General features: G+C 41.8%; 1 protein-coding gene across 1 annotated transcript; it reads right to left on the bottom strand.

The window, feature by feature from the left end:
- Positions 1 to 10230: 10230 nt before the first annotated feature.
- On the bottom strand, positions 10231 to 13719 carry LOC123995570 (threonine-rich protein-like). Its single transcript, XM_046299204.1, has 3 exons — positions 13377 to 13719; positions 12025 to 12485; positions 10231 to 10236 (listed from the first exon to the last, which is right to left on the bottom strand). Exons 1-3 carry the CDS (start codon positions 13717 to 13719, stop codon positions 10231 to 10233), a joined length of 810 nt encoding a protein of 269 aa, XP_046155160.1.
- Positions 13720 to 18683: the final 4964 nt, after the last annotated feature.

Here is an 18683-nt window from a genome sequence, read left to right as displayed (position 1 = left end):
CTTCTCTAGTCATAATGACATAGTTAACGCACTAGACAGGACACAGCATTATCTCGGTTGCTTCTCTAGTCATAATGACATAGTTAACGCACTAGACAGGACACAGCATTATCTCGGTTGCTTCTCTAGTCATAATGACATAGTTAACGCACTAGACAGGACACAGCATTATCTCGGTTGCTTCTCTAGTCATAATGACATAGTTAACACACTAGACAGGAAACAGCATCATCTTGTTTGCTTCTCTAGTCATAACATAGTTAACACACTAGACAGGACACAGCATTATCTCGGTTGCTTCTCTAGTCATAATGACATAGTTAACGCACTAGACAGGACACAGCATTATCTCGGTTGCTTCTCTAGTCATAATGACATAGTTAACGCACTAGACAGGACACAGCATTATCTCGGTTGCTTCTCTAGTCATAATGACATAGTTAACGCACTAGACAGGACACAGCATTATCTCGGTTGCTTCTCTAGTCATAATGACATAGTTAACGCACTAGACAGGACACAGCATTATCTCGGTTGCTTCTCTAGTCATAATGACATAGTTAACGCACTAGACAGGACACAGCATTATCTCGGTTGCTTCTCTAGTCATAATGACATAGTTAACACACTAGACAGGAAACAACACTGATCTGCCTTTTATATTCGATGCAGACGATCATGAACTCCTGCTAGAGTTTTTTTAATATTTTAAATTTTTAGATCAAGCGGACTGCATGACAGAAGTCAATATCTATCTGGTGATGGAGTTCAGTCTAATTTTCTTAACATAACCAGAGGAGTCCCACAAGGCCCAATGCTAGGCCCAATACTGTTCACTATTTACATGAATAATGTTGGTCTGTCCCGGAATAATAATAACTGGGGCTTACATCTCTATGTGGATGATACAGTTATGTATTCCCGTGTCCCTTCAATGCAGCAGGAAATTCACGACCTTCAGCTTGGCTTTGGTTCAATTCAAGAATCGCTCACCGATCTTAAATTAGTGCTGGATGTTGATAAAACCACAAAAAAATTATTTAGGTCTCGTAAACTTGATCCTCATAAACTACGTATTGTATCTGTACCTTGAGAGGCCAAATTGAGCCAGGCCACCGTTATAAATATCTAGGTATTTAGATTGACGATAAACTGTCCTTTATAACACACATTGATAAGCTGACTAAAAGTTTTAAGTAAAGATTGGATTCCTTTATAGAAATACATCCTGTATCACCTTTGAAAATAGGAGGAAGATTGTTCAAGCAACACTCCACCCAGTAATTGACTCTGGAGACTCAATCAACGTGTACGCAGCAGCTTCTGTGTTAAAACCTCTAGATTCAGTCTATAAATCAGCCTTGCATTTTATCACTGGGGATCATTTTCATACGCATCATTGTCTCTTATATAGTTCTGTTGGGTGGGAGTCTCTGACTACCAGAAGGACCCAACATCGGCTATTATTCGTATATATAAAGCTCTCGTCCAGAAATTCCCATCACCTCACTTCTAAATTTGAAATCTAGTTATTATAAGACTCTCTCTCAAGACTAGATGGTTCTAGAAGTTCCACAGGTCTCTTCTGAGATAAGACTGTTTGGTACTAGAGGTTCCACGGGTCTCCTCTGAGATAAGACTGTTTGGTACTAGAGATTCCACGGGTCTCCTCTGAGTTAAGACTGGTTGGTTCTAGAGGTTCCACGTGTCTCCTCTGAGATAAGACTGTTTGGTACTAGAGGTTCCACGTGTCTCCTCTGAGTTAAGACTGGTTGGTTCTAGAGGTTCCACGTGTCTCCTCTGAGATAAGACTGTTTGGTACTAGAGGTTCCACGTGTCTCCTCTGAGATAAGACTGGTTGGTACTAGAGGTTCCACGTGTCTCCTCTGAGTTAAGACTGGTTGGTTCTAGAGGTTCCACGTGTCTCCTCTGAGATAAGACTGGTTGGTACTAGAGGTTCCACGTGTCTCCTCTGAGTTAAGACTGGTTGGTTCTAGAGGTTCCACGGGTCTCCTCTGAGATAAGACTGGTTGGTTCTAGAGGTTCCACGTGTCTCCTCTGAGTTAAGACTGGTTGGTTCTAGAGGTTCCACGTGTCTCCTCTGAGTTAAGACTGGTTGGTTCTAGAGGTTCCACGTGTCTCATCTGAGTTAAGACTGGTTGGTACTAGAGGTTCCACGTGTCTCCTCTGAGATAAGACTGGTTGGTACTAGAGGTTCCACGTGTCTCCTCTGAGATAAGACTGGTTGGTTCTAGAGGTTCCACGTGTCTCCTCTGAGTTAAGACTGGTTGGTACTAGAGGTTTCACGTGTCTCCTCTGAGTTTGGCAAGACTGCTTTCAGTTACTAAGCGCCTCAGTCCTGGAATGACCTACAGGTCACTCTAAAACTTTATTCTTTGGTCCCAAAAGATGAATTTAGTGCTCTGATTTTTTTTTTATGTGACCAATGAAAACTGCACTTGTTTTGATTGATTGTATATATTAGTTTCTAATGTCCTTTTGAACGCACTGTCATTTATTTTGAAATGTTGAAAAATGAAGAGTTTTGAATCAGAAGGGTGATGTACATTGCGTAACAACAAGGGTGTACACATCACAGCTAGACTGTTTTTCCCCTTTGATTATATTCACGAAGCAAAGAATCACAAAACAGATGTTATTGCCTCAATCCCTTTAATTACTCACAGTGTCCTTTTTAATAGTATTGTACGCTTGAAAACACCTGAGATCTTTGAGCCACCTACAATATAAATTGCTTTTTCAAACCAACACAACAAACCCTGCAATTTAATTGGGGTAATGAGGTGGGAAAACACGCATTTCTAATTTAACTTCAGAAATATAAGTGATGCATTCTGGTTAGATTCCATTGGCTAGCTGATGACATTTTGGAGGCACCCTGGATTCTTCTCAATAGTCTGTCTTTGATTCCTCGTGTTCTTTTCCTCCTGTTCTCTCCTCACTTCTCACTGATGTTTTGAGAAGGCGAGGGGAGTACAGGAACAAAGACAAAGGAAGCAAAGACAGACTATTGAGAAGAATCCAGGGTGCCTCCAAGAGTCTAGTCATGTTAAGAGTTTATTTAAAGTGGAGTCACAACTCACTTTTACAAACGGAGGAGGAACAGAACAAAGGAGGTTGACGGGGTGTGGAGAAAGGAGAACAACGTTAAAATATATATATATATATAAAACAACACTGGACAAAAATTGAGGAGCAAATAGTCTAAATAGTCCAGAAAGTCAATAGACCATAGGACAGGAAGTGGATGGAAGGAGGTGGACAGACAGAGAGAAAATGGATGGACGACTCACTAGTAAGGCAATGGCATGTAGGGTTCGAGGAGATGAAACACTAACATTTTGAAAAGGAGGTGATTACAGATCAGGAGGATATGACACGTGGAAGCCAAAACAGATTTTTTTTTTTTTTAATGTTTTTTTAACCTTTATTTAACCAGGCAAGTCAGTTAAGAACACATTCTTATTTTCAATGACGGGCTAGGAACAGTGGGTTAACTGCCTGTTCAGGGGCAGAACGACAGATCAGCTCAGGGGTTTGAACTCGCAACCTTCCGGTTACTAGTCCAACACTCTACCCACTAGGCTACGCTGCCGTAGTCCCCTCAGTCTAAATTATACTCTGAAAGGGCTTCCTTTTCATATCAGTTTTTCCTGTCAAGATCACCATTATTAAGTCTTCCATTATCCTGTGAAGACCCGTGATGAGATTTTCTATTACACATAAGGTTTCCTCAAAAACATTTGATAATATCAGTTGCATATGTTTCACGATTAACAAATAAGTGCTGGAATCATGAATCAGAAAAGTGTTGTACATTGCATAACAAAAAGGCTGTACATGCCACATAACATCTGTGATTAACCCATTCATCATTTCTATGATTCAAATGATCATAATTGTCATGGATGTCATTAATTCATTAGTTATGGCCATAGGACTTCAATTAACGGTGAGTGTCAAAAACCTGTGAATGTATTGTAACGTCAAACAATATACATCAAATATTAAACACCGAGGTACTGTAGATATGATGCAAAATTATTCAGAGTTCCATTTCAACATTGAATGCATTGCATGGTAATTACATTCAACCCCAGTGCATTGTGGGAAAACTTAAACACTTCATGGGTATTTTTCAAACAGGGCCACGTTTGAACATTGTCAGGTGCTTTAGATAGAAATGTCACGAATGGAGCTGACGTGATTCCTTACTCTACATCTTCTACATTGCATATTTTTATCTGAACGTTCCCAAAACGTTGTGTCCTGCTGAACGCGCCCCAGGTTGTGGTATGTTGCTTACCCTTCACCCAGAAATGTGCACCTGTTCGTTCACCTCTCATGTGTTTAATAGCATCAGCATGGTTGGAGGGAATTTGCTCCATACTCCTTAAACTAGTCCATAGTTTTTTAATCTCTGGGAGAGAGTTGATAGAATATAATTACTTTTTTTTTCCTCAGAGGAAATTACTACCTTGGCTGAGGTCCTCTGAGTCAACAACTTGACTATAAACATATGTTCATTTAGTGCCACTGCTGAGCCAAATGCACTCTACTCAGATATGTCAAAATTCACCTCTTGATACTGAAAGTCATCTGTTAAAAATAATGTATTATATTTAACTTGTATGCATGGAACATTTTCATGTTTCTATATTGAGTAAATGGAACAAGGGGAGCATCTACTTTTCACTGTAACATTGGTACCAACAGGAAGTTGGTATCCTGCTCTGAAGTCACATTTTGGTCCTTCTGTAGCTCAGTTGGTAGAGCATGGCACTTGTAACGCCAGGGTAGTGGGTTCGATCCCCGGGACCACCCATACGTAGAATGTATGCACACATGACTGTAAGTCGCTTTGGATAAAAGCGTCTGCTAAATGGCATATATTATTATTATATTATTTTTAAAAAGCGTGTATAATTTCTACTTGGAGAGCGTGTATAATTGCTACTTGGAGAGCGTGTATAATATCTACTTGGAGAGCGTGTATAATTGCTACTTGGAGAGCGTGTATAATTGCTACTTGGAGAGCGTGTATAATATCTACTTGGAGAGCGTGTATAATTGCTACTTGGAGAGCGTGTATAATTGCTACTTGGAGAGCGTGTATAATATCTACTTGGAGAGCGTGTATAATTGCTACTTGGAGAGCGTGTATAATATCTACTTGGAGAGCGTGTATAATTGCTACTTGGAGAGCGTGTATAATTGCTACTTGGAGAGTGTGTATAATTGCTACTTGGAGAGCGTGTATAATTGCTACTTGGAGAGCGTGTATAATATTTACTTGGAGAGCGTGTATAATTGCTACTTGGAGAGCGTGTATAATTGCTACTTGGAGAGCGTGTATAATTGCTACTTGGAGAGCGTGTATAATTGCTACTTGGAGAGCGTGTATAATTCCTACTTGGAGAGCGTGTATAATTGCTACTTGGAGAGCGTGTATAATTGCTACTTGGAGAGCGTGTATAATTGCTACTTGGAGAGCGTGTATAATATCTACTTGGAGAGCGTGTATAATTGCTACTTGGAGAGCGTGTATAATTGCTACTTGGAGAGCGTGTATAATTGCTACTTGGAGAGCGTGTATAATTGCTACTTGGAGAGCGTGTATAATTGCTACTTGGAGAGCGTGTATAATTGCTACTTGGAGAGCGTGTATAATTCCTACTTGGAGAGCGTGTATAATATCTACTTGGAGAGCGTGTATAATTGCTACTTGGAGAGCGTGTATAATTGCTACTTGGAGAGCGTGTATAATTCCTACTTGGAGAGCGTGTATAATTGCTACTTGAGAGCGTGTATAATTGCTACTTGGAGAGCGTGTATAATATCTACTTGGAGAGCGTGTATAATTTCCAATGTCCAAGAGTCGTCAGTGAAAATGACGGTTCTTTCCTCAAATTCAGCTTGTTATTTATTTCCCATGTGAAATTCAATGAATGTCATTATGTAACAAGTCATTATGATCACAACTAAACAGCTATGTCAGAAGCTGCATTATGGCCAGAAAAATACACGTGGTATTCAGAAAGAGACAGGTCATTGCATAATAAGAAGGCTGTACATATCATCTGTGATTAACCCATTCATCATTTTGATGAATCAAATGATCATAATTTTCATGGATGTCATTAATTCATTAGTTATGGCCATAGGACTTCAATTAACGGTGAGTGTCAAAAACCTGTGAATGTATTGTAACGTCAAACAATATACATCAAATATTAAACACCGAGGTACTGTAGATATGATGCAAAATTATTCAGAGTTCCATTTCAACATTGAATGCATTGCATGGTAATTACATTCAACCCCAGTGCATTGTGGGAAAACTTAAACACTTCATGGGTATTTTTCAAACAGGGCCACGTTTGAACATTGTCAGGTGCTTTAGATAGAAATGTCACGAATGGAGCTGACGTGATTCCTTACTCTACATCTTCTACATTGCATATTTTTATCTGAACGTTCCCAAAACGTTGTGTCCTGCTGAACGCGCCCCAGGTTGTGGTATGTTGCTTACCCTTCACCCAGAAATGTGCACCTGTTCGTTCACCTCTCATGTGTTTAATAGCATCAGCATGGTTGGAGGGAATTTGCTCCATACTCCTTAAACTAGTCCATAGTTTTTTAATCTCTGGGAGAGAGTTGATAGAATATAATTACTTTTTTTTCCTCAGAGGAAATTACTACCTTGGCTGAGGTCCTCTGAGTCAACAACTTGACTATAAACATATGTTCATTTAGTGCCACTGCTGAGCCAAATGCACTCTACTCAGATATGTCAAAATTCACCTCTTGATACTGAAAGTCATCTGTTAAAAATAATGTATTATATTTAACTTGTATGCATGGAACATTTTCATGTTTCTATATTGAGTAAATGGAACAAGGGGAGCATCTACTTTTCACTGTAACATTGGTACCAACAGGAAGTTGGTATCCTGCTCTGAAGTCACATTTTGGTCCTTCTGTAGCTCAGTTGGTAGAGCATGGCACTTGTAACGCCAGGGTAGTGGGTTCGATCCCCGGGACCACCCATACGTAGAATGTATGCACACATGACTGTAAGTCGCTTTGGATAAAAGCGTCTGCTAAATGGCATATATTATTATTATATTATTTTTAAAAAGCGTGTATAATTTCTACTTGGAGAGCGTGTATAATTGCTACTTGGAGAGCGTGTATAATATCTACTTGGAGAGCGTGTATAATTGCTACTTGGAGAGCGTGTATAATTGCTACTTGGAGAGCGTGTATAATTGCTACTTGGAGAGCGTGTATAATATCTACTTGGAGAGCGTGTATAATTGCTACTTGGAGAGCGTGTATAATATCTACTTGGAGAGCGTGTATAATTGCTACTTGGAGAGCGTGTATAATTGCTACTTGGAGAGTGTGTATAATTGCTACTTGGAGAGCGTGTATAATTGCTACTTGGAGAGCGTGTATAATATCTACTTGGAGAGCGTGTATAATTGCTACTTGGAGAGCGTGTATAATTGCTACTTGGAGAGCGTGTATAATATCTACTTGGAGAGCGTGTATAATTGCTACTTGGAGAGCGTGTATAATTGCTACTTGGAGAGCGTGTATAATATCTACTTGGAGAGCGTGTATAATTGCTACTTGGAGAGCGTGTATAATATCTACTTGGAGAGCGTGTATAATTGCTACTTGGAGAGCGTGTATAATTGCTACTTGGAGAGTGTGTATAATTGCTACTTGGAGAGCGTGTATAATTGCTACTTGGAGAGCGTGTATAATATTTACTTGGAGAGCGTGTATAATTGCTACTTGGAGAGCGTGTATAATTGCTACTTGGAGAGCGTGTATAATTGCTACTTGGAGAGCGTGTATAATTGCTACTTGGAGAGCGTGTATAATTCCTACTTGGAGAGCGTGTATAATTGCTACTTGGAGAGCGTGTATAATTGCTACTTGGAGAGCGTGTATAATTGCTACTTGGAGAGCGTGTATAATATCTACTTGGAGAGCGTGTATAATTGCTACTTGGAGAGCGTGTATAATTGCTACTTGGAGAGCGTGTATAATTGCTACTTGGAGAGCGTGTATAATTGCTACTTGGAGAGCGTGTATAATTGCTACTTGGAGAGCGTGTATAATTGCTACTTGGAGAGCGTGTATAATTCCTACTTGGAGAGCGTGTATAATATCTACTTGGAGAGCGTGTATAATTGCTACTTGGAGAGCGTGTATAATTGCTACTTGGAGAGCGTGTATAATTCCTACTTGGAGAGCGTGTATAATTGCTACTTGGAGAGCGTGTATAATTGCTACTTGGAGAGCGTGTATAATATCTACTTGGAGAGCGTGTATAATTTCCAATGTCCAAGAGTCGTCAGTGAAAATGACGGTTCTTTCCTCAAATTCAGCTTGTTATTTATTTCCCATGTGAAATTCAATGAATGTCATTATGTAACAAGTCATTATGATCACAACTAAACAGCTATGTCAGAAGCTGCATTATGGCCAGAAAAATACACGTGGTATTCAGAAAGAGACAGGTCATTGCATAATAAGAAGGCTGTACATATCATCTGTGATTAACCCATTCATCATTTTGATGAATCAAATGATCATAATTTTCATGGATGTCATTAATTCATTAGTTATGGCCATAGGACTTCAATTAACGGTGAGTGTCAAAAACCTGTGAATGTATTGTAACGTCAAACAATATACATCAAATATTAAACACCGAGGTACTGTAGATATGATGCAAAATTATTCAGAGTTCCATTTCAACATTGAATGCATTGCATGGTAATTACATTCAACCCCAGTGCATTGTGGGAAAACTTAAACACTTCATGGGTATTTTTCAAACAGGGCCACGTTTGAACATTGTCAGGTGCTTTAGATAGAAATGTCACGAATGGAGCTGACGTGATTCCTTACTCTACATCTTCTACATTGCATATTTTTATCTGAACGTTCCCAAAACGTTGTGTCCTGCTGAACGCGCCCCAGGTTGTGGTATGTTGCTTACCCTTCACCCAGAAATGTGCACCTGTTCGTTCACCTCTCATGTGTTTAATAGCATCAGCATGGTTGGAGGGAATTTGCTCCATACTCCTTAAACTAGTCCATAGTTTTTTAATCTCTGGGAGAGAGTTGATAGAATATAATTACTTTTTTTTCCTCAGAGGAAATTACTACCTTGGCTGAGGTCCTCTGAGTCAACAACTTGACTATAAACATATGTTAATTTAGTGCCACTGCTGAGCCAAATGAACTCTACTCAAATATGTCAAAATTCACCTCTTGCTACTGAAAGTCGTCTGTTAAAAATAATGTATTATATTTAACTTGTATGCATGGAACATTTTCATGTTTCTATATTGAGTAAATGGAACAAGGGGAGCATCTACTTTTCACTGTAACATTGGTACCAACAGGAAGTTGGTATCCTGCTCTGGAGACTTCCTGATGTCACATTATAAAATAACATGTATAATTTTAATGCAAGCTTCTGAGCATTCCAGAGTGGCAGGTAGCCTAGTGGTTAGAGCATCAGGCCAGTAACTGAAATGTTGCTGGATCAAACCCATGAGCGGACAAGGTAAAACACCTGTCAATCTATCAAGTTAACCTACTTTTCCCCCAGGCCCTGCGGATGTCGATTAAGGAACCTCTCTGATTCAGAGGGGTTGGGTTAAATGTGGAAGACGCATTACATTTGAAGGCATTTAGTTGTTCAACTGACTAGGTATCCCTCTTTCAAGTCCTTGAACATATTTCATGGAAATATAGTCATCACCAATGCATTGTGGGAAAGCTTCATTGCTATTTTTGTGGGTCAACTGAAATTACATAGTTTGACTATTTACAGTTGGAAAAATCATCAGAATGGGATTACTAATAATTCTGGGGTCAAATAAACAGCTATTAAAGTACTGCTGAAGCAAATATGCACTCATTTCAAATTTAATCGCAGTGTACAAATTCAGTACTAGCCTGAATTACTTTAACGTTGAGTAAAGGATATGACTGAGGGGAAACAGCAACTCTCATCTGTAACCAACAGGAGGTTAAGAAAATACAGAACCACTCTTGCCCTGAAGACCCCTTTAACTCACGTCATGTCATGGATGTGATCTGAATTGACTATTTAACCCGTACCTACTTCCTAGCAACTCATGTAGACTAGACCTGACAGGATTGTGGAAAGGTGAATTAGATCTGAGAGGATAGGAAAGATGAATTAGATCTGAGAGGATTGTGGAAAGGTCAAACTAGATATTGGATAATTGTAAAGGTGAAAACAACATGGCAACATATCCTCCCAGCCAATCAGATCTAAAGGAGGTGCCTATAGGGTGTAAGGGCTATAGGGATTGATTTGGAATTCAGAATTAGATGAAAACATAGTGTGCACAATGGGTGAGTTTCTTTTGGCCCGGGGTACCGGGCCATGACAAAACGAACTTGCCCTATTTCTACACTCCAACAGCAGGCAGTGTGATGTGACACTTTTGTTAACGAGTTCATTAAAAGTGCAATCTGTCATTTTAATTCTGGTAAAAAAGTATTGACCGAGCAGGGCTCAAGTGGAGGGTCAGGAGGGTGATGTACATTGCGTAACATTGAGGTTATACATGCCACAGATGATGTACTGTGTTCATCATATTCATGAACCGAGCGATCAGTGATAGCTGAAGGGGCTTTACTGGGTTAGGATTAGCCTAAAGGGGCCTCTCCAGGTTGGATTAGCCTAAAGGGGCCTCTCCAGGTTAGGATTAGCCTAAAGGGGCCTCTCCAGGTTAGGATTAGCCTAAAGGGGCCTCTCCAGGTTGGATTAGCCTAAAGGGGCCTCTCCAGGTTAGGATTAGCCTAAAGGGGCCTCTCCAGGTTAGGATTAGCCTAAAGGGGCCTCTCCAGGTTAAGATTAGCCTAAAGGGGCCTCTCCAGGTTAGGATTATCCTAAAGGGGCCTCTCTAGGTTAAGATTAGCCTAAAGGGGCCTCTCTAGGTTAAGATTAGCCTAATGGGGCCTCTCTAGGTTAAGATTAGCCTAAAGGGGCCTCTCCAGGTTAGGATTAGCCTAAAGGGGCCTCTCCAGGTTAGGATTAGCCTAAAGGGGCCTCTCCAGGTTAGGATTAGCCTAAAGGGGCCTCTCCAGGTTAGGATTAGCCTAAAGGGGCCTCTCCAGGTTAGGATTAGCCTAAAGGGGCCTCTCCAGGTTAGGATTAGCCTAAAGGGGCCTCTCCAGGTTAGGATTAGCCTAAAGGGGCCTCTCCAGGTTAGGATTAGCCTAAAGGGGCCTCTCCAGGTTAGGATTAGCCTAAAGGGGCCTCTCCAGGTTAGGATTAGCCTAAAGGGGCCTCTCCAGGTTAGGATTAGCCTAAAGGGGCCTCTCCAGGTTAGGATTAGCCTATACATTTGAGGTAATAGCCTGCAGTGTCCTTTATTTATGGTTTGCTTAGAATATTCAATATTATTCTATACTTTAATGCAACTAGAACTAGAATGTGTTGTTGTGTAAGAAAAAAAACAATAAAACTTGCTATTTAATTGGCAAATATTGTGGGAAATATATGAACATATTAAATTAACTTCAAACATTTTGCTCTTTTGAATATTCAGCACTGACGCAATCTGGTAAATTGCAAGCTAGAGATACTTGGGCTTGATCTAAATTGCGTGTCAAACTCATTTCACAGAGGGCCGAGGGTCTGCAGATTTTCACTCCTCCCTTGTACTTGATTCATGAATTAAGGTCACTAATTAGGTCTCTGACTCCTCTCACCTGGTTGTCTAGGTCTTAATTGAAAGGAAAATAAATAAAAAAACAGCAGACACTAGGCCCCTCCAACTCAACTCTGGACCTCGAAGCCAGTGCCACTGCATGTTTTCATTGTTCCCCTCTAATCAGGGACTGGTTTAGACCAGGTGGGTGCAATTCATTATCAGGTAGAACAGAAACAGCCCAGTGGTCTGTATTGGGTGCTTGTGTCAGAGTATTGGGTACTTGTGTCAGGGTATTGGGTGCTTGGGTCTGGGTATTGGGTACTTGTGTCAGGGTATTGGGTACTTGTGTCAGGGTATTGGGTACTTGTGTCAGGGTATTGGGTGCTTGGGTCAGGGTGTTGGGTGCTTGGGTCAGGGTATTGGGTGCTTGGGTCTGGGTATTGGGTGCTTGGGTCTGGATATTGGGTGCTTGGGTCTGGGTATTGGGTGCTTGGGTCTGGGTATTGGGTGCTTGGGTCTGAGTATTGGGTGCTTGGGTCTGAGTATTGGGTGCTTGGGTCTGGGTATTGGGTACTTGGTTCTGGGTATTGGGTGCTTGGTTCTGGGTATTGGGTGCTTGGTTCTGGGTATTGGGTGCTTGGGTCTGGGTATTGGGTGCTTGGGTCTGGGTATTGGGTGCTTGGTTCTGGGTATTGGGTGCCTGGGTCTGGGTTTTGGGTGCTTGGGTCTGGGTATTGGGTGCTTGGGTCGAAATAAAATAAAATAAAATCAAATTGTATTTGTCACATACACATGGTTAGCAGATGTTAATGCGAGTGTAGCGAAATGCTTGTGCTTCTAGTTCCGACAATGCAGTCAATGCAGTAATAACCAACAAGTAATCTAACTAACAATTCCAAAACTACTGTCTTATACACAGTGTAAGGGGATAAAGAATATGTACATAAGGATATATGAATGAGTGATGGTACAGGGCAGCATAGGCAAGATACAGTAGATGGGATCGAGTACAGTATATACATATGAGATGATTATGTAAAATAAGTGGCATAGTTAAAGTGGCTAGTGATACATGTATTACATAAGGATGCAGTCGATGATATAGAGTACAGTATATACGTATGCATATGAGATGAATAATGTAGGGTAAGTAACATTATATAAGGTAGCATTGTTTAAAGTGGCTAGTGATATATTTACATCATTTCCCATCAATTCCCATTATTAAAGTGGCTGGAGTTGAGTCATTGTCAATGACAGTGTGTTGGCAGCAGCCACTCAATGTTAGTGGTGGCTGTTTAACAGTCTGATGGCCTTGAGATAGAAGCTGTTTTTCAGTCTCTCGGTCCCAGCTTTGATGCACCTGTACTGACCTCGCCTTCTGGATGATAGCGGTGTGAACAGGCAGTGGCTCGGGTGGTTGATGTCCTTGATGATCTTTATGGCCTTCCTGTAACATCGGGTGGTGTAGGTGTCCTGGAGGGCAGGTAGTTTGCCCCCGGTGATGCGTTGTGCAGACCTCACTACCCTCTGGAGAGCCTTACGGTTGAGGGCGGAGCAGTTGCCGTACCAGGCGGTGATACAGCCCGCCAGGATGCTCTCGATTGTGCATCTGTAGAAGTTTGTGAGTGCTTTTGGTCTGGGTATTGGGTGCTTGGTTCTGGGCATTGGGTGCCTGGGTCTGGGTATTGGGTGCCTGGGTCTGGGTATTGGGTGCTTGGGTCTGGGTATTGGGTGCTTGGGTCTGGGTATTGGGTGCTTGGTTCTGGGTATTGGGTTCTTGGGTCTGGGTATTGGGAGCTTGGTTCTGGGTATTGGGTGCCTGGGTCTGGGTATTGGGTGCCTGGGTCTGGGTATTGGGTGCCTGGGTCTGGGTATTGGGTGCCTGGGTCTGGGTATTGGGTGCTTGGTTCTGGGTATTGGGTGCTTGGTTCTGGGTATTGGGTGCTTGGGTCTGGGTATTGGGTGCAGCCATAAAGTATTCTGATGCAGGTCTGTTTTTATATGCTTTAATTTTCTGAAACCCCTCGCTAATGGCCACACTGAGTGAATCTTGCGAGAGTATTAAAAACCTAACTTATTGCCATATACTAGACCTTGGGTGGTGTCAAGAAGTCTGATATATCGAGAGGTAACATTATATTATGCGAGTATCAGGCTGTTGTAGGCCTTGGGACTAAAAAGGACTATACACCTGCGTCATAAACCCCATATTCTGAAAGTGTTCTCCACGTAAGTCATCTGGGGCAGAGCACTGCACCAATTAGGAAGCAGAAATTAGTACTTCATACAGAGTCTGGATGGGAAACTAAAGTTTATTCATGGAAGGAATTTGACACAGAATAATTCAATGTGACATTTCCATTACAGTGGGGCAAAAAAGTATTTAGTCAGCCACCAACTGTGGCCAATACAATACACTTCAACTATGACAGACAAAATGAGAAAAAAAAATCCAGAAAATCTCATTTTAGGATTTTTAATGAATTTATTTGCAAATTATGTTGTATATTATAAGTATTTGGTCAATAAAAAAAGTTTATCTCAATACTTTGTTATATACCCTTTGTTGGCAATGACAGAGGTCAAGCGTTTTCTGTTAGTCTTCACAAGGTTTTCACACACTGTTGCTGGTATTTTGGCCCATTCCTCCATGCAGATCTCCTCTAGAGCAGTGATGTTTTGGGGCTGTTGCTCGGAAACACGGACTTTCAACTCCCTCCAAAGATTTTCTATGGGGTTGAGATCTGGAGACTGGCTTGGCCACTCCAGGACCTTGAAATGATTCTGAATGACCCAGCCCTTTTTCATATTCAATGCCCTTGCTGATGGAAGGAGGTTTTCACTGAAAATCTCACGATACATGGCCCCATTCATTCTTTCCTTTGCACGGATCAGTCGTCCTGGTCCCTTTGCATAAAAACAGCCCCAAAGCATGATATTTCCACCCCCATGCTTCACAGTAGGTATGGTGTTCTTTGGATGCAACTCAGCATTCTTTGTCCTCCAAACACGACGAGTTGAGATGACATTCTCCCAATTTTCTTCTGGATCATCCAAATGCTCTCTATCAAACTTCAGACGGGCCTGGACATGTACTGGCTTAAGCAGGGAGACACGTCTGGCACTGCAGGATTTGAGTCCCTGGCGGCGTAGTGTGTTACTGATGGTAGGCTTTGTTACTTTGGTCCCAGCTCTCTGCAGGTCATTCACTAGGTCCCCCAGTGTGGTTCTGGGATTTTTGCTCACCATTCTTGTGATCATTTTGACCCCACAGCGTGAGATCTTGCGTGGAGCCCCAGATCGAGGGAGATTTTCAGTGGTCTTGTATGTTTTCTATTTCCTAATAATTGCTCCCAAGGTTGATTTCTTCAAACCAAGCTGCTTACCTATTGCAGATTCAGTCTTCCCAGCCTGGTGCAGGTCAACAATTTTGTTTCTGGTGTCCTTTGACAGCTCTTTGCTCTTGGCCATAGTGGAGTTTGGAGTGTGACTGTTTGAGGTTGTGGACAGGTGTCTTTTATACTGATAACAAGTTCAAACAGGTGCCATTAATACAGGTAACGAGTGGAGGACAGAGGAGCCTCTTAAAGAAGAAGTTACAGGTCTGTGAGAGCCAGAAATCTTGCTTGTTTGTAGGCGACCAAATATTTATTTTCCACCATCATTTGCAAATAAGTTCATAAAAAATCCTACAATGTGATTTTCTGGATTTTTTCTTTCTCATTTTGTCTATCATAGTTTAAATGTACCTATGATGAAAATTGCAGGCCTCGCTCATCTTCTTAAGTGGGAGAACTTGCACAATTGGTGGCTGACTAAATACTTTTTTGCCCCACCGTATGTCGAGAACCTTGGATGCAGTGAGCAGTAAAATCATCTCAAGCAAATTTGGTGGCACACAAAGCAACTCAAACAGCATTGAAATTGCATCAATGGTGTCAACATTTTTGTACATCTCCCGTTTGCCATGTCTCTTGTGAAACAGTTCACAGCAGAGGTGATGGATGTGCTAACATGACAAATGCGTCAGAGGTTCGAACGACCTTCCCCTCCTTTAATTTCATGCTGGCTGAAAACCTAGCTAGCCAGTAACACATACCAGACACAGATGACATGGGAAACATATAAGTATCTTTGCCATAGATGAATAGTGTAATCATTTAATTATATTTGTAGGGACTCTTCTTCGATGCAAAAGGTTTTATTCTCAGGAATTCAGTCTTCTCTGTATTATGTCTCCAACCTCCATTCTGTCACAGCTCTGAGAAGCAGAGCTTCTGGTGTGATTACATCATGTCGGTCTGATATCTGATTGGAGGTTAACTTTAGAGTAATGCTATTGGTCAACAACTCAGATTTTGAATCCTAAACAACGCAGATACACACACTTTATTTCTCTCTCCCTCTCCTATGAGCTACGGGCCATGGCTCAAGCCGTGGTTTCTTTGTTTTTCTCCCTGATCATGCTTGGAATAATGATTTGTTAACGTTGCATTGAAACATAAGCTCTATGCCTTGTATGTGAATTAAACAGCATGTTCATTACACAGGTGCACCTTGTGCTGGGGACAATAAACGGCCACTCTAAAATGTGCAGTTTTGTCACACAACACAATGCCAGAGATGTCTCAAAATTTGAGGGAGCGTGCAATTTGCATGCTGACTGCAGAAATGTCCACCAGAGCTGTTGCCAGATAATTAAATGCTAATTTATCTACCATGAGCCAACTCCAATGTCGTTTTAGAGAATTCGTCACTATGTCTAACCAGCCTCACAAGCGCAGACCACATGTAGCCACCCCAGGACCTCCACATCAGGCTATTTCACCGGTAGGATCATCTGAGACCAGACACCCAGACAGCTGATGAAAGTGTGGGTTTGCACAACCAAAGAATTTCTGCACAAACTGTCAGAAACCGTCTCAGTGAAGCTCATCTGTGTGCTCGTTGTCCTCACCAGGGTCTTGACCGGACTATACACTTCAGTGGGAAATGGCATGCTGGAGAACTGTGCTCTTCATGGATGAATCCCGGGTTTCAACTGTACCTGGCGAGCAGTTTGCTGATGTCAACACAAGGTGGCGGTGGGGTTATGGTATGGGCAGGCATAAGCTACGGACAACGAACACAATTGCATTGGATGGCAATTTGAATGCACAGAGACACTATGACAAGATCCTGAGACCCACTGTAGAGCCATTCATCCTCCTACATCACTTCATGTTTCAGCATGATAAGGCTTGGCCCCATGTCACAAGGATCTCTACACAATTCCTGGAAGCTGAAAATGTCCAAGTTCTTCCGTGGCCTGCATACTCACCAGACATGTCACTCATTCAGGCTGTATCACAACCGGCCGTGATTGGGAGTCCCATAGGGCGGCGCACAATTGGCCCAACATCATCTGGGTTTGGCCCTTGTAGGACGTCACTGTAGATAGGAATTTGTTCTCTTATATATATATATATATATATATATATATATATATATATATATATATATATTATATATTTTACATTTGAGCATGTTTGGAATGCTCTGGATCAAAGTGTACAACAGCGTGTTCTAGTTCCTGCCCAAAATCCAGCCACTTTGCACAGCCATTGAAGAGCAGTGGGACCAGCATTCTACAGGCCTCAATCAACAGCCTGATCAACTCTATGTGAAGGAGATGTGTAGCACTGCATGAATGGTGGTCACACCAGATGCGGACTAGTTTTCCATTCCCTTACCTTTGTTTTAATATGGTTTTTGAACATTATCATTTGTTTACAAGCATGATAGTTGTACAATGATGTTGCTCTTGCTGCGGGCGATTCCCTGATCCACCTCTATGCAGACGACACCATTCTATATACATCCGGACCGTCCTTGGACACTGTGCTATCTAACCTCCAAACGAGCTTCAATGCCATACAACACTCCTTCCGTGGCCTCCAACTGCTCTTAAACGCTAGTAAAACCAAATGCATGCTTTTCAACCGTTCGCTGCCTGCACCCGCACGCCTGAGCAGCATCACCACCCTGGATGGTTTCGACCTTGAATATGTGGACATCTATAAGTACCTAGGTGTCTGGCTAGACTGTAAACTCTCCTTCCAGACTCATATCAAACATCTCCAATCGAAAAACAAATCTAGAGTCGGCTTTCTATTCCGCAACAAAGCCTCCTTCACTCACGCCGCCAAACTTACCCTAGTAAAACTGACTATCCTACCGATCCTCGACTTTGGCGATGTCATCTACAAAATTGCTTCCAACACTCTACTCAGCAAACTGGATGCAGTTTATCACAGTGCCATCCGTTTTGTCACTAAAGCACCTAAAGCACCTGGCCCTCGCTACATATTCGTCGCCAGACCCACTGGCTCCAGGTCATCTACAAGTTCATGCTAGGTAAAGCTCCGCCTTATCTCAGTTCACTGGTCACGATGGCAACACCCATCCGTAGCACGCGCTCCAGCAGGTGTATCTCACTGATCATCCCTAAAGCCAACACCTCATTCGGCCGCCTTTCGTTCCAGTTCTCTGCTGCCTGTGACTGGAACGAATTGCAAAAATTGCTGAAGTTGGAGAATTTTATCTCCCTCACCAACTTCAAACATCTGCTATCTGAGCAGCAAACCGATCGCTGCAGCTATACATAGTCTATCGGTAAATAGCCCACCCATTTTTACCTACCTCATCCCCATACTGTTTTTATTTATTTACTTTTCTGCTCTTTTGCACACCAATATCTCTGCCTGTACATGACCATCTGATCATTTATCACTCCAGTGTTAATCTGCAAAATTGTAATTATTCGCCTACCTCACGCCTTTTGCACACAATGTATATACTCCCCTTTTTTTCCTACTGTGTTATTGACTTTTTAATTGTTTACTCCATGTGTAACTCTGTGTTGTCTGTTCACACTGCTATGCTTTATCTTGGCCA

This window comes from Oncorhynchus gorbuscha, linkage group LG02 (genome assembly GCF_021184085.1).
Source record: "Oncorhynchus gorbuscha isolate QuinsamMale2020 ecotype Even-year linkage group LG02, OgorEven_v1.0, whole genome shotgun sequence".
In the NCBI taxonomy this organism is placed as follows: domain Eukaryota; kingdom Metazoa; phylum Chordata; class Actinopteri; order Salmoniformes; family Salmonidae; genus Oncorhynchus; species Oncorhynchus gorbuscha.
The sequence above is the reverse complement of the archived record's forward strand: the minus strand, read 5'-3'. Positions and strand labels throughout refer to the sequence as shown.

Excerpts from the sequence above, each read along its gene's own strand:
- LOC123995570 (XM_046299204.1), bottom strand. The coding sequence starts at position 13,719 with ATGGCTGCACCCAATACCCAGACCCAAGCACCCAATACCCAGAACCAA. Across the intron at positions 12,486-13,376 it reads ACCCAATACCCAGACCAAAA|CACCCAATACCCAGACCCAA; the intron begins GCACTCACAAAC and ends TTTCGACCCAAG.